Raw genomic sequence first — 16,445 nt, 5'->3', positions numbered from 1 at the left:
GCCTGCTAACAGACCAGCGTGGATGAAAACTGCAAACTTGACAGGCAATTTCCCTTCTAGTGTAAAGATGCCCAGTTATCATTGAAACGTGATCACATGGGGCTAAAGAAACACGGGGTGAATGCTTTTCACCCCATTATTAATTTATTTCATTATATTTTGGGCTTCATTGGGATAGTATAGTCAAGTCTACAACATTGAACAGAGATGTAGATAATGGCTGGTAGCCAGACTATACAACCATCTACTCTGCAGTGTTTAGCCAACTACCTTGCAGGAAGTTGTTTAAAAATTCTTTTAAGAGTCTCGTTCCTTGATTTTACTGGCTACTTTTAAAACCAGCTACATCCCTGTTGATTGTTTAAAGGCCCAATCTGCATATACATTGTAAATAGGGACGGATTTAGACAACGCCCTATTATATTAGATGACTTTGCTGGTGTAATGCACACACACAGCGTGCCTATGAAACTCCTTTTTAGAGTATTACAGATTTGTTATCACCAAATGTTGGACTACGGTATTACGAATATACAGGAAAGAAATCCATCACTATTTTTTTTTAAAAGAGTTGCATTTTGGGGACTGTATTAGTGGAAATGTTGGCTTGATATAAGTTGGAAAGTGTCAAGACACTGACTCAGGATTGAAAAAAAAGTCTTTGAAAGAATAACAGCACTGGCTCATACAATATATGCTCACAAATAGTGACCTTTATTAAATGAAAATCTAAGAAAATACACAAACTTGTGCAGGAAAGCAGAAACTAATCCTTTTGAAGTCTCCTTTTGAAAACGCATAAAACACTTCCTTGACAGTCACCGAATTCCAAAATCGATAAAAACACTGCAGAAAAGTGACCATAACCTGGTTTCATTTCTCTAAGCAGAAACTTATCAAAATGAACAAACTGACAGCACAATGCAAATCTCTATCAGTCTTAAGAATATTTAATGTCTTTTTCGGAAAATAACTTTAACTTGTCTCTAGATACAGAAATATTTCCTTTCTTTGTTGTTTAGTTGATAATTCTTAGAAACCTCCTCCAAACCCTGAATTCTGACCCATCTGCGCCATCTGACCCATGTTCCCGCCCATGCCCATGTTACCACCTCCAATACCCCCACCCATATTCATCATACCACTGCCCCCACCCATGCCACTGCCTGATGAGCCCATCTGATTGCCACTGCTGCCTCCACCACCATAAAATCCAGTCTGTCCACCCATGCCTCCTTGGTTACCTGCGAAACATGAAAACAAACGACTTGTTATTGCAGCTACACAGCACACGGAAATATAAACTCAAAGACAAAAGAAATTCTCGAACTTGTCATCACCTGAGGGCACACATCTCATGATCCTAACCATGGTAATTACATGATTTCTCTTTGGAGAAATGAGAAGGCATTTTGCACAATATAATTTGCTTTCATTTAATCTATTTCCAGGATGACAAATCCCCATTTACATGCTCCTTAAAACAATCCACAATCTTTTATTTGTCGTCAACTATGACTTGATAAAAAAATCAAACCTGGCGTTGACATAAATCTAGACTTCATCACTAGCTCTGTTTCAGTATTCTATCAGCCCCTACTACCTTATGCTTGGGAAGACTTAAATAACACATTATCTTTCTAAAAAAAATACTCCTATTGTGACACTTTTGCCTAGCTCACCTTTATAACTAACTTGTCCACTAAATCCACTCCCAAAGTTCCTACAACTATTACCATCATTGTTAACTCCCATACACATATTCATCAGACTGTTGTCTTGACCTATCATTCCTGACTGACCTATAAACAAACACATGTCAAACTATTCTAACCAATCTATGCTATCTGTCCATAAAGGTTCACAAGCATGAAGTAATTACAATCTACCCTACTGGACTTGCTGTTGTTTTGAGTGGCAACAGTAAGTCAAGTAGGATAGGAATATCTGTACTATCAAACTACTAACTTTAGCTTGCACAATACTTGGCAATTCTAAAATTTCCCTTGCACAATATCTGGCTATTCTAAACTATATCAAACTACTAACTTTAGCTTGCACAATATTTGGCAATTCTAAACTTCACCTTGCACAATATTTGGCAATTCTAAACTTCACCTTGCACAATATCTGGCTATTCTAAACTATGTCAAACTACTAACTTTATCTTGCATAATATCTGGCAATTCTAAACTTTACCTGGCACAATATCTGGCAAATTGAATTCTAAAATTTCCCTTGCACACTATCTATCTGGCTATTCTACACTATATCAAATTACTAACTTTATCTTGCATAATATCTGGCAATTCTAAACTTTACTTGGCACAATGTCTGATAATGCTAATCAAACTAATACTACAGTGTTTTATTTTAAGGGCGGTAAGTTGGTAAAATCTACCGGGGTTCCCACATCATTTTACCGGGGTTCCCCACCTAAACTATGATAATTTGCATGGGAAGCACTACCAGTTTTACCTCTTTCCCCCTTTCTGTTACCGGGGTTCCCAAACCTTAGCAAAAACACTGTACTAACGCTATAATTAGTATGTATGCATTGAGGTGACACTGGAGTTACATGGTCAGCACTTTTTAGCTGAAAGATAAAGATTTTGCCCATTCACTGAAAGTATAGAAATGACTTTCAGAGAACCTGAAGTTGCCAACATTGAAATGAAAGTAAACTGTGACTTACCACTACTCATTCCCATGCCTCCGCCGCCTTGGTTATTACCAAAACCACCGCCGCCACTACCACTACTTCCACCTCCTTGCACAGAATTTAAGAACAATTCAATGTAACGATGACCCATGTTGGCTTTGTCTTTGGACATGGCAGCTACGGCATCATCATGGGTAGCAAACTCCACATCAGCTTCTCCTGATACCCTTCCATTCTGCTCATACTGGATATGCACTTTGAACGGGACAATCGGCTGGAAAAACTGTGAAAAGTATAAAAGCAGTGTGTTACAGCAAATCCAGTAAACCTTACAAAAGTCAATTTTATCAACTTTGTTCATTCTAAGATTGGTCAATCACCTGGTGTGGCCACTGACAAAATGCATTGACATTATTGAATACCTGCTTGTGGGTTGAAAGAAGAGAAAGCTCGGATTTATTTGACCATCGTGGGAATGGTTAAGGTGATTTATCTATCAATCTTTACAAACACCAGTGGAAATGTGCAAGATGAAGTCATGTAAGACCACTCCTAATATAATTTATATGGAAATTAAGAGAAAAAGTGTCACTTCTCACATTATTTTCCTGTCTTGTATCCAGTTTGACAAAACGCCTGGCACCCCCAACCCCTTTGTTTGAAAACATGATGGGCAAACTAAAAACAATATTGTCCGGTGTTCTCATAGCCAATGCATGACAGTGTATATAACTTAGAGAATTGGCATAACACCTACGATGAACAGTCTGGGCTGTACTATACTTAGGCTGTGAGAGCAAAAGTCAGCAAGTGATAAGAATTTTACTCAACAACAAATCTTTCCATCTACACTACACTATTAAAATGACAACTTACTTGTCTGATATCCTGTTCTGATGCTCTGAAGGGTAGACCTCTCATATGGACCACATGACCAGTAGTACCAACATAACCACCTTTGGCTCGGTCGCCACCAGGCCCTGAATAAGAACAACGTTGTTATGTCAAACAAAGATCGCAATAACACTCTTGACTCACCCCATGTCACCAGCTTAACCAATTTTGTGAACTGGTACGTGGTGTGCTAAATGTCAGAATGATCAGAATGATCTGGTTTCAAAATACACCATCCTCCCCTACTGATTATACAGTAATTGTTTGAATATTTATTACATTTATTACCGTCTTACACACATTGACCTGGTTACATTTTAATCAAACCCAGACAACAGCGGTAAGAAGCATACAGGCTAACCACTTAACCACTGACAACCCTTTTCCACAACAACCTTTTCCGAAAATATGAATATAATGATAAATATATTAGTAGAAGACAGAAGTGTTACTTACCCCTTCCTCTTTGTCCACCTCCAAAACCACGTCCTCTTCTCATACCTCCCATACCACCTCCGCCTTGTCCATAACCACCACCACCCATAGAGCCACCACCACCAGAATTGGGAGGACCACTGTAGAAGTCGTCATCATAACCATCATAGTCGTCTTCATAACCACCACCATAGCCTAAAAATATAATTCATACATGGTAAAATGATTAAGTTTGACAAGTTGTTTTTTTTTCTGTTGAACATATACTTGTCAAAAGGAACAGTGGAACTAGTGAGTGTTTGAATAATGTGGGTATGACTTAGAGCAAGCTTATCAGTGATTACACACATCCATTCTTTTGTTCTGGACACCTTTATCCCGTTTTCACAATAAATGTTGATCCTAATCCGAACTGAGCCTACAACAGTGATACCTAAGCATTTCACACAATAATTTTTCCAAAAAGTCGACTGAAATTCAAAAACTTTTAACAGTCCATGAACAAAGAACATTGTATACCAGAGGTTGCGGTAGCTTTTTTCTGATACGTCCCTGCCAAAATTAGCATCAAAAATAATGAAAACTCACCTCCATAGCCAGTCCTGTATCTTCTATCATATCCTGAGCCCCCACCTCGGGCATAGGCACGTGGACCACCACCACCATAACGGTCGTATGGACCAGGTCTACTGCTGTTCATCAGCGGACGTGGCTTGATTCCAGTTACATTCTGTATTTCTTCTTTGCTACTTTTAAAGATTTCTATGTACCTGTAAAATGTTACGATAAAACCATGAGAACTTGTTCGTGGTAGGACTACATCCACCAAACAAATCCATATATCTACCAAAATTTGTGAAAATGTATTCGGTTTTAACTTACAAGAGTTTGGTGACATAAATGAAAACCATAAAAATATGAAGTTCTCCATTTTCATTTTATAAAATATGGACACTGAAGGACCATTATTAATTGATTGTTGGTGGATCTAGAGATGGTGAGCTACATTGACATTTAGCATGCAGAACAAAACATTTTAGCCAACCAAATAATACGAATGAAAAAAACTGCTCTGTTAGTCACGATAAAATAATATTTTGATGTCCTTTGTTATTTATGAATGCTTGTAATAAAGTAAAAAACAACACAATAAACGCTTGATATTGACTTGTATAAAACATTTTGGAAGACTAAGAAGGAATGGTCATTTGCTATGATGTTTATATTTGTCGTTTTTCAATTAGCCAAACGCTATAGTAACACTTCATCAGGACTCATGTTTTCCAATGATTGTCCAAATGAATCCATCGCAGCTTGTATTGCAAGTTTACAGTACTGTTGTACACATGCTCATGTCTGTGATCATACCAGCTAATAATATTCATGACATTTTGAAAACAAAACTTTTTTTGTAATCAGTGTTTTGTAGACAATTTAGCAGATTTCAATACACTCCAATTCATCAATGAATGAAAACATTGTCCGATAAAGAAAAAAACATTGGTTGGTACTTAAAAATACTTGCCATGAGTGAAAGAAAATGGAATTTTAGAGCCAAGCTTGCTGTCAGTGTGAGCATGTGAAATGGTAGTACTAAAAGTGAGTCAGTAGTGAACAGATGGATAGCCAAGCACATGAATTTGTCAATCGAGATAAAAATGAGTCCCTAGAATGTTTGTTATTTCTCAATCCTAATTTAGAGAAACATCACAGCAAGTGAGCATTTTCTTCATGACAAATAAACTCTCTGTAAAGTTGATACTCTTGAAAGAAACTTGACAAAGACAGTCCCCAGTTGGGTCAATATACAGTATAAAGGAAGTATCACCAAGGTTACCACTTTCCCACCTGTGCCCTATGTTTTTCTTGTGTTTCCCCAATGCCTTCTCTGCGATTTCCTTAGTTGTAAATTGGACATAGGCCTCCCCCGTTTGCCGCCCGTGGTAGTCTGTAGGTAGTGTAATCCCGTTTGGCTTTATCTCATACCCTTTGATGTAACCAACCCAGAAGAATGCAAATTGTCAATCAACATCACAAAACTGACACGGCAGTTAAAAATACAATGCATCAACACATTAAAATTATAGTCATGGTAGTGGGCCAATATCAAAGACAACTCGGCTCTTTTGTAAGAGATGCTTGAAAAATGCAGCAAAATCCTGCACTTCGCAAATGTAGTTAACTCCTGTTATATATGCTCAACAGGATGTATCATGTTGGAAACACTTGGGGGGAAAAGGTTACGTTTTCATTTAGTAGAGTATACAAAATGTGTGACACGACAAACATTTTGTTACAGAATTTAGCCAGAAGCTCATTGAGCATAGAAGAACATCAATATATATATCTAAACCTGAAACAAAACTATGCATTTTTAATAAAAAATGTTTTGATCCATTGTAGTGAGCTTTGTTGTTGTTGTTGTTTTTGTTTATTTCATTTGAAGTCACACAGAGCATTAACTGCTGTTAGGGGAAAAAAGAACACTTGATATTGAAAACGATATGTATTAATATTTCAAAGAAAACATCAAATTTGTTAAGGATATATGGTGCTTAAATGAAATATGTAACATTAATCAAAACCATTGCCACGGTGATATAAAAATATTGGAGCCCACTACCAAAACTTGTACCATGTTCATTCTGAACACCTGTATCGTTAGCAAATACGGTAACTGTCTGACAAAAAGAAGTGCTATAGAAAACTATGTGACATATCATCTGACATTATTATCAAAACATCTTCATCAATATAAAAGCAATGTTACATCTAAATAGTGTTAATTTTCTCTATCAAACTGACTATACTGCCCCTTACAAATGGAACCCAATGGGAGTGGGAACATACAGAAGGGGGATGACAATTTGATCTGAACTGTTGGTTTTCTTCAACCTAGAGAATGTGTCATATGATATAATATTTAACTGGCCAATACAGTCTGCCATTGAGCAAACTAAGAACTCTGCAAAACACAAAACATATTTGGATCAAGATTGCGACAAATCATGTAAATGATCTTCACATGGCAAAATATTTGATAAACAACAGCAGATATGTGCAATAAGATCAGAAAGTTATTTAATGCAATTGGATTGTAGTAAACGATACATAGCAGTTGAAGTTTTTAAATTCCTCTCTCAACTTTCTAAAATAAGTGTAAATCTTGGTAGACAAAACTTACCACCAAAAAACTGTGCAATTTCCTCTTTAGAGCAACCAAATGGTAGACCTCGAAGTCGCACACAACCATCATTGTCTTGTACGGCATTTGGTCCACTTTTACTTATAACATATTCCATTTCTGTCTTCTTAGAAGAAAACACTGTAAACGAAATTTGAAGAAAGAAACTCCATTAATTATCCACTTTGGTTTATTCTGTTTTACCATTACTTTTTATTATGGAAAATTCAAAATACACTTGACTTCTTGGGAAAAATTCAGTCCCTAATAACGAGACAAAATGATACTGCACAGATAATCAACACTTTTATTTGGTGTATTTAGAATTCTCCTTTTTTTCCTTCTAAGGCTGGGGAACTCCTGAAACAGTGAGGGGTAAAATTGTCAATTCACATGCATAGTGGGAACTTTATGTGGGTATGGGAACCCCAGTAAATAGCTCAGAAACTCAGGTAGATTTAACTGCTCCAGTTACAGCCCTTGCAATAACAATGAAATGATACATGTAGGTCCTATGATTACCTAGAATTTGATAATTTCTCTAACACAATACTTTATTTGGCAATCAAACCAACAGATTTACATTTCTGATATGGACCAAAAGGATTTAAGGTGACCATTCTTTACATAAATATCTAGGAATAACTTGTGGTCTTGTAGTAAGACTTCACATCTGCACTCTGAGGGTGACAGTATCTTAGGTTGCCTAACATCAAATAAAAACAAGATGGTCTAGCAGCTACAAAATGTACACTATTAAAGGTTCAAGGAGAATGTGTGTAGAGACTAAAATTGACATACCTTCAACATATCTGTGTCCCATATGATCGTTGTGTCTTTCTACAGCTTTGCTAACATCTTCTTGTGATTCAAACTCTATAAAACACTCTCCACTAGGTCTGCCTTCTTTTGTAAATGTGAATTTGATTCCATCTAAACCACCAACAATGTTACAACCTAAAATACAAAATAGAAAATTTGGTTACACTCTTAAAGCCATCCAGAATCTTAAGTCTTTGTGTTCAGCTTCGCCTCTAATGATATTGATTTGAACTCGACAAGACAAATCTCAGAGCTAACTACATAGAGCCTTCAGAAAGTACATTTTGTACTTGACCCAATCTGATGTAGATGTTGGCTAATTGTTATTTTACCCTGGTATTTTTGCTTGAATTGACCTTCGTCATACATGTTTACATTTCGTCTTGATGGCCGAAGATTGTATTTGACCATACTGTATGTTACAAAATATGCTTTGGTTTTGTTTTCTTCACTTGCAAGCGGAATTTGCTTTCAACATGGTGCATCTGTGATGTGAAACACTAAATTATGATCTGATGAAGGATTCTGGATGTACTGCCTTCCTTAGTCTAGTTCCAATAAGGTATCGTTAGATTGACACCTTTGTGGTTTAATTAGAGACCAAGTAAGTTGACATCCAGACTTCCTTGTGAACACCTTTCCAGCGACCTTATTATCAAATAATTCAGAAACCAAAAGTCTGAAAACTTAAAATCCCCATATATTTTTTAACAGTAAGTATTTAAACTGAATAAACAATACAATTTATGAGAATTCCTTTTGTACCCTCTTTCATTGTTCTCAAAACAATGGTACCTGAAAAGGCATATATTTATCTATAAACTATAGACTCCACTGCCTATGTCTAAACCCTGTCTAAAAGTACAGAGTAACTCACACACACAAGAATAAATGTGGGTTGTTTACCTTTGAAAAACGCGCCAACTTCTTTTGGTGTCGCTGACCAGGGCAGTCCACGTGCCCTAACCACGTTACCATCCATCTCGTCTCCAGAGTTCATATTTGGTTGATACGGTGGCAGTGGCGGGAAATCGTTTGACGTGAAACTCCCTCTGCTGAGACTCAAAAACCTCTGAGTATGAAAAATAACGAAACATAATTATTATGAGCGTGTCAATAACTTTCTAATGTATTATGTTAATTGAATACGAACTATATAAGTAACCAGGTCGATAACATGACGAGTAAAGGACGCGGTGGACGAACGACACTGTGTGTTGCAACTTGCACTACGTGGCCCCATTTCAAGGACAAAACACATCAAATTTGAAAACGTGCCCGTGGGTTTATCAGTTACAAGTTTGTAAGTACACAAAACCTTCAGCGAAAAACTACACATAATAACATTTACTCACCCTAGTAACAAAATTATGTTGATTATTGTCAGCTTTAGAAGCACCCCACGCTAAATTTTGATCAAACCGCACCCTTGACGAGCTAGAGGACAACAGACGTAGACCACGCTGGGCAAATGGCTGCAAACAAAGCGACGCAATGAGCTGTCGGCTTCGAAATAACGGTCTACTTTGCATCAAAAACGACGATATTCCAGCCCTAAGTATAAAAAACAGCAATATTTGACTATAGAATGTAGCAATATTTCAAAATAAAGCGAAAAAACAGTATAATTGTTGAAAAATTATCAACTAAAACACACGCATTGTAACATTACCTCTCCCCTAACGCCGGAAATAACCGAATGTCTACGAAACATGCCGAATAATACCGAAATATGCAAATCATGCAGGCGAGTCGTCGAGATATTTATCCTTCCCCTTATATTCTCCTCATAGTCATACGTCGGGAAATGGCTAAGAATGGTCATACTCACATATGTCTCAAGAAGTAGCACTAACTCCTAGCCTTGTAGCTGTAGTCAGGACACGCTTACAAGTCTAAACATTTGATGATGGGCAGGCTAGAAAGAATCAGTCAAGCCACAAAGTCTGCACGGCACTGTATGCAGCATGTGTAGTCTCGATCTCCTCGGTCATGGTTCGGATTTGGCATTCGTCGTCTGCTTCCCGATATCTGTATCTCAGTGCATGGTCGAGGGGTTACGAAGGTAAATGCTAAACCAAGTTACTGATTAGATAGTTTTATTGCGATGTAGCCAAGTTGTATTTTAAAAACATACTACATGTGTTAATTTCCATGTTTGTTATTCAACAAATGCAACAAACTAGAAAATAAGGTGACAAATTTGTTTACAAATCATTTTCTATAAAATGATACAGCTGTAACTTGTAAAAGTTATCCTGCTGGCACTGATGCATGGTGCACGCGTTTCACATGTTTTACTCGGAGAAGGAAGGATCAACTTACTCCGTCTGCAAGAAGGACTAAAGGGACGACTGCAAGAACTTGGTACACATTAATTTTTTTTTCTTTCAATTTTATTATAATATCGAGTTACATATAACTTACAAACACGGAATTGGGAAAGACGTTCTTTATTATCATTGCTTTTTTCAAGTAGAAATATATAGTAAGGTTATTTTCTTCATTTAAAATCCAAAATAAATATCCATTTCTCATCCAGTCGTGTGAATTTCAAATTAATTTTAATTTGCACACAATATACAGCCTTCTTTATATGGACATAGCTAACTTCTTTTAAATTATATGATATCATCTGAATTTATATAGGAAAATAATAAATTATACAACTGTAGATCTTTGATTATCAAAATAAAAATGTTAAAATGCAGAATTTATCTTAAAAGAACAAAATGCCTGACTACACATGTGCTACATAACAGTAGTAATAGTAGTATGACCAGTGGAACGCAGAAAAAAGAAAGATTTTATTGTTTGGCCAATAGGGGTGCTATTCAGAAGGATGTTTTTCTATTGGCGGGGGGGGGGGGGCATTGGGGCAATCCAGCCTAGCTTTTAATAAAAAACTGGACAGTATTTATTCTGATTTAGTTGAAATAGTTATGCTATTTTTGTTTTTAAGGACCATATATATATGTTTATATAATTTGGGCACATTACATGTAAACGTTCTTTTTACATGTACTTTGTGGACTTCTTTTTTGAAATACCATAATATTTTGCCTTCGTAACTTTTTTGTACTTGTCCAATTGTTTTAGTTTGTTTTGTATGTTGTTGTTGTTTGTTTGTTTGTTTGTTTGTTTGTTTGTTTGTTTGTGTTTGTTTGTGTTTGTTTTTGTGCAATGCTTGCTGATTTGTACATCTTGCAACATGTTTCATTGGGAAAATAGTGCTCTGCACTGAAATGAAGTCTGTATATGAAAAATAAATAAATAAACATAATAGTAAACTAAGGACTTGCAGTATCTTCTACCACTATACAATCAATGGACATCCATCAAGAAATGTTTAACATCAGCTATTTCTCAACCTTATTTTTACCAAGGACATTTACTTTACTTAGTTTTTCTCTATGCATCCCCTCCTTTCTTCATAGTCATGATAAAGTCACTCAAGCAACAAAACAATGGATGTACGCAGAAGTGGACAGGGAATCAGCATCAAGACTTCAGTGATGTCACATGATTCCAGAGCTTGCATTTTTTTGTATGGATGATGGTTTGTATGCACAATAACTTGTATATGGTGGTTTGTATGCACAATAACTTGACAATGTATGTGATGGTTTGTATGCACAATAACTTGTATATGATGGTTTGTATGCACAATAACTTGACAATGTAAATGATGGATTGTATGCACAATAACTTGTATATGATGGTTTGTATGCAAAATAACTTGTATATGATGGTTTGTATGCACAATAACTTGTATATGATGGTTTGTATGCACAATAACTTGACAATGTAAATGATGGATTGTATGCACAATAACTTGTATATGATGGTTTGTATGCACAATAACTTGACAATGTATGTGATGGTTTGTATGTACAATAACTTGTATATGATGGTTTGTATGCACAATAACTTGTATATGATGGTTTTTATGCATAATAACTTGTATATGATGGTTTTTATGCATAATAACTTGTATATGATGGTATGTGGGTACTTGTGTCTATGGTTTATAACCATGATAAATATTGACATGCAAAAATTGCTAGCATTTGGTAAGGCCAAAAACCCCAAAAAACTCTGGTCAGGACATTTTGTCTAAAGTTGTGCAATGACACTATTTCTTCTTTTTTATTCTCAACAAACCCTCAATCTACTATTTATGACAGTTACTGTTCTTTTTATTTAGTACTTTAGAACAAGTGTGTATGTGGGGCAGATGTCATTTGCTTGTTCATGATTGACTCTGCAGTTGTCTTCACTGAAGTAAGGAGGATTATTTTTGTGTTTCCCCTGGATCTACAGACTGCATGGGCTGGACAAACACGGAAAAAAAAGACCAACGCAAGGGTATTTAAAGTGATGTGCTGACTAGAAATGATTTTTTTTGCCTAAGATTTCTATTGAATCAAAATCTATGTATGGAGTTTTAGTGATATTGAGTTTTATTGTTTCTAGCATGTTTTTCTGTAATGTAACTCTGTAATGTTTGATCAGAAAAATCTTTAGAAATGGGTATATATATGGAACGTGGGTGACATATCCCCAGAAATCATAGGTGACATATCCCCAGAAATTATAGGCGACATATCACCAGATATTTATCAGTATGTTATACTTATAGCTCTTTGCTTCTCAGAGTTACCTGCATACAATGTATGTACCTGAGCTCTATGTCGCCCTCTGTTGGTGAGACAATAAATTTCTCTCCTTTTAAACCCTGACACCTATATTGAGTGAAATGGTATGTCTCACATTTTGCAATGGGAATTGAGCTCAGTGCTGTGCTCTCTATTCATTTTAAATGACTACATTGACTGTGTACAGATTTAGGATCTGCCCCATGTATAAACCTTGGCCCCTAGTTGTGCTTAATGGTATGTCCCACTATTTTACACTTGTGAATTCTAGTCACTTTCACCATATTGACGTTACAACTTCAGGTTTTTGAATGTTCCCCCCCCCCCCCCCCCCCCCCCCTTGAAGACTTTCTCCCTCCCCTCCCATTTCATTGTTACAGTGTGTATGTATACAATACACTTTCACCACAAGTTCTGGATTTGAATCTGCCCCTCTTGTAGACTGTCCCACCCCTATTAATGTTATTGGTATGTCCCACCTTTTTATACAATGAGTTATAATGCAATTCACTCTCACTAAATATTGTCTGTATATGGTATTTACCTCACAGATGTTACCAGCTCACAGAAAGCTCAAATAGTTAGTGATGGTTTTTCCTGTGCTGAATCAGAGGCAAGTAAATTCATATATTCCATTGTACTCTTGTAATGTAATTATTTCTATTAACTTAATTTTTGTGTGGAATTTTATCAGCACTGTGTTAGTAGACACTGTCTACGACTATGTTTTTAGTTAGTCACTTGTCTGTTTGCTTGTTTTTATGAAAACTACTATCGCACGAATGACGAAGATAGTACCTATTTATAGGTGATATTAAATATATCATGACATGAGCAAAAAATATCACTGAATAATATATGATACATTTCAAATGCAATGTAATTTTTTGTCTCATAAACAAAATTTTTAGCACAACAATATAATTTTCAGCCAAATTAATGAAATTTTGAACCAAAAAATTGTTTTTATTTTGTAACATAAAACTTGGGTGTCAGTAAAGAAATAGGGTGTCACATAATATTTGGTGAAGTTCAACATTGAAAAAAAAAGGCTACTGTGTTGGATAAACTCATTGTTATGTATGGTATCACTTCATTTGTAACGATTATAAAACCGAGGATTGATGCGTGCAAGTGAAATTTGGTTCGGTTTATTTGATCTTAAAAAAATAAAATGACAGTTGTTGATATAGTGAGTATAAAAAGATTGTACTGTTTTTGTAAAGAGCAGTGGTGCAAGTACCTACCTGATTTTCCCCAGGCTTCTAAGTTCTATCCAGGCATTTTTTTATTACTATAAAAGAAACACTCTAAATTTCACCATATTTTCTGCTCAGCTATTAGGTTTCAAAACCATAGACTAAAAGTTTAATTGCGGTGAAAATGTTGAAAATCTAACAAAAATGCCAAAATCAAATTTGGAGAAAAATTACTGGAAAAATTATTTATTTGATATAGTGAGAGTAAATTCTAGATTTGAATTTAATTGACATTCTGTTTAAAAAAATGTTGTGAGTCCAAAGGAAGATAAAGTAAAGTGAATTTGTATTAAATTTAGTTTTTTTTCACCAAAATATAAAATCATATTTTGAGCACATACAAATAAATCCTGTCTGCAAGAATCTTGCATTACAGTATTAACAAAAACTATTGATTTAGAGAATTTATCTTTCATATTATTTAACGTTATGGGAAATTTTTTTTGCACAATTCTCACGAGCTGTAACTCGGGCATTATTTTTCCGATGAGACAACCAACAATATATTCAGTGAAAACTGTTAAAATATCAATAATTACACATTTTATACGAGTTTATCCGTAAGTAGCACAGTAACAGGTTGAAATCATGATCACATTGGGGTGCTAATGTTACGGTACAAACCACAAATTCAATTTGATTGGATTAATTGTACCATATTATGTGTACATAGCTTCACCAATACATTTACCTACAGGGGATTCTATACTGTTCAGGGCATACAGTTTTTACAAAAGTCCAACAAAACAGTTTTAAAAATAGTAATAATATATTGTTGTACCATGACCAAGGGTTATTAGTACCTACAAGTTCAGGTCAACAGGATTTCTCAAACTGTCAGTTTGCTGGCAAAAAAAAACATTTCAGTTGCAGCTTGTGCAGCTTATACATGATCTGTGATGACACTGCTTTGGTACTCGTGCACGTAGAGATGTAATCAATTGTGTTTTAAAATTCAATATTGAAGTGGATATATATATGACCAATGAATTTGATAAACTAATAATATGTCAATTGAAATGGATGCTGCAACATCAAGTAGTGATAAAAATATAGATTTAGTGTATTAACTGCTAAGAGTGTGTGATATCACACATATATATATATATACATACCTGATGGATGTCTTTTTAATGCTGTCAGCTGAACTTTACAAAGCCAACACTACTGTACTGAATCTCCGCTAAGACTCTGTATACATTTGAGAAATGAAGTTATGGTGAAAGTGTAAGCACTTAGGCTTTGAATGATGACTTAATTCCACTTGTCAACTTTTTTGTCAACTTGTTTGGATGGAGGATATTTCAACCAAACACATCCTTGACAAAAATTTTTATTTAGTACAGTAGTTTTACAAACAGTCAATAAAGGCCAAAGAAATTGACAAATTTGAACATCACACATTAAAATGGAGAGTCAACTGTCTTGTAGCGACCCTGGCAACTCAACCTGGCAATATAATATTCTGTGTGTGTGTGTTGGCCATAAAAAAGTTAAGTGTTTGTGTCAATTCAACAATGATTTTTTGAGGGCAGCCAATTACTACAAGAACCGTGGAAATAATTTGCATTTTTTACTTTACATGATGTGGTTATAACTGTATATTTATCAGGGTACCACTATGAACAGAAGTACTGTATCGTCAATGTAGTTTATATTCACAGTTGTGATAAAGTGTAGAAGTTTTCTATTTATAGCCTTGACTGGAGAATACCTCATATATATATATGTGTGGAATTATGAATGAATGTTTGCATCATGTATTGTTTATAAGTTATTAGGACATATGCGGTTTGATCAATACACAACATCTGCCCATTTTTGTTCAGAAGCCATGACAATATTGAATATCAAATATAATCAATACCAGCAATCTAAATGAAATGTGATGTTTCTGTTGTATCCATGGGGACTCAATATTCCTATCGTATTTGTTACATAACTATGAGAATTTAGATGAAAAAGGCCAAACATTGATTTTGCTAATGTAGTGATGTTTAGGAGAAAATGTATATATGAAGCAATGATGTATGGTAGTTTTCTAGCAAGCGTGATAGTTGTTAGCCATGTCATGTTTAATTTAACAGCCACACTCATACAGGTAAATGAGGGGGCGGTGGTATTGCAATTAGAATATATTGTAATTGAGGTCGACAAAAGCAGATTTTGGACATAATTGTTGACAGGTACCATTGGGTTTATTCCTCTATGGATGAGCGGATAGAATTATTTCAGGTAAAATACTCTTCAAACTCATGTACTAAAAAATAACCCAGGACAATATTGTAAAACCCATAGTTTTGTTGTACTATGTAGGTCTTTGAGAGTAGCAAACATACATACCTGTTTGTGTGTGTGTGTGTGTGTGTGTGTGTGTGTGTGTGTGTGTGTGTGTGTGTGTGTGTGTGTGTGTGTGTGTGTGTGTGTGTGTGTGTGTGTGTGTGTGTGTGTGTTTCATAACTTACATATGCCAGAGGCTTCAAAGGTCATTTATCCCTGTAAAGATACAAAAATTTATCTTGATTGGGATA

The 16,445-nt window shown here is 35.4% G+C and overlaps 1 protein-coding gene across 3 annotated transcripts; it reads right to left on the bottom strand.

Moving 5' to 3' along the window:
* Positions 1-686: 686 nt before the first annotated feature.
* On the bottom strand, positions 687-9,850 carry LOC144451929 (heterogeneous nuclear ribonucleoprotein H2-like). Of its 3 annotated transcripts, none has more exons than XM_078142837.1 (12): positions 9,829-9,850; positions 9,353-9,551; positions 8,904-9,069; positions 7,977-8,132; positions 7,176-7,316; positions 5,840-5,978; positions 4,580-4,761; positions 4,013-4,186; positions 3,539-3,642; positions 2,696-2,945; positions 1,683-1,802; positions 687-1,244 (listed from the first exon to the last, which is right to left on the bottom strand). In XM_078142837.1, coding segments are annotated over exons 1-12 (1,845 nt in total). In that variant the 5' UTR covers positions 9,831-9,850; the 3' UTR covers positions 687-1,032. The 3 variants fall into 3 exon arrangements, with proteins under 3 accessions (XP_077998963.1, XP_077998964.1, XP_077998965.1); XM_078142838.1 differs by lacking the exon at positions 9,829-9,850 and adding an exon at positions 9,670-9,687; XM_078142839.1 differs by lacking the exon at positions 1,683-1,802 and having other exon boundaries at positions 9,829-9,849.
* Positions 9,851-16,445: the final 6,595 nt, after the last annotated feature.

This window comes from Glandiceps talaboti, chromosome 22 (genome assembly GCF_964340395.1).
Source record: "Glandiceps talaboti chromosome 22, keGlaTala1.1, whole genome shotgun sequence".
Taxonomy (NCBI): Eukaryota; Metazoa; Hemichordata; class Enteropneusta; family Spengelidae; genus Glandiceps; species Glandiceps talaboti.
The sequence above is the reverse complement of the archived record's forward strand: the minus strand, read 5'-3'. Positions and strand labels throughout refer to the sequence as shown.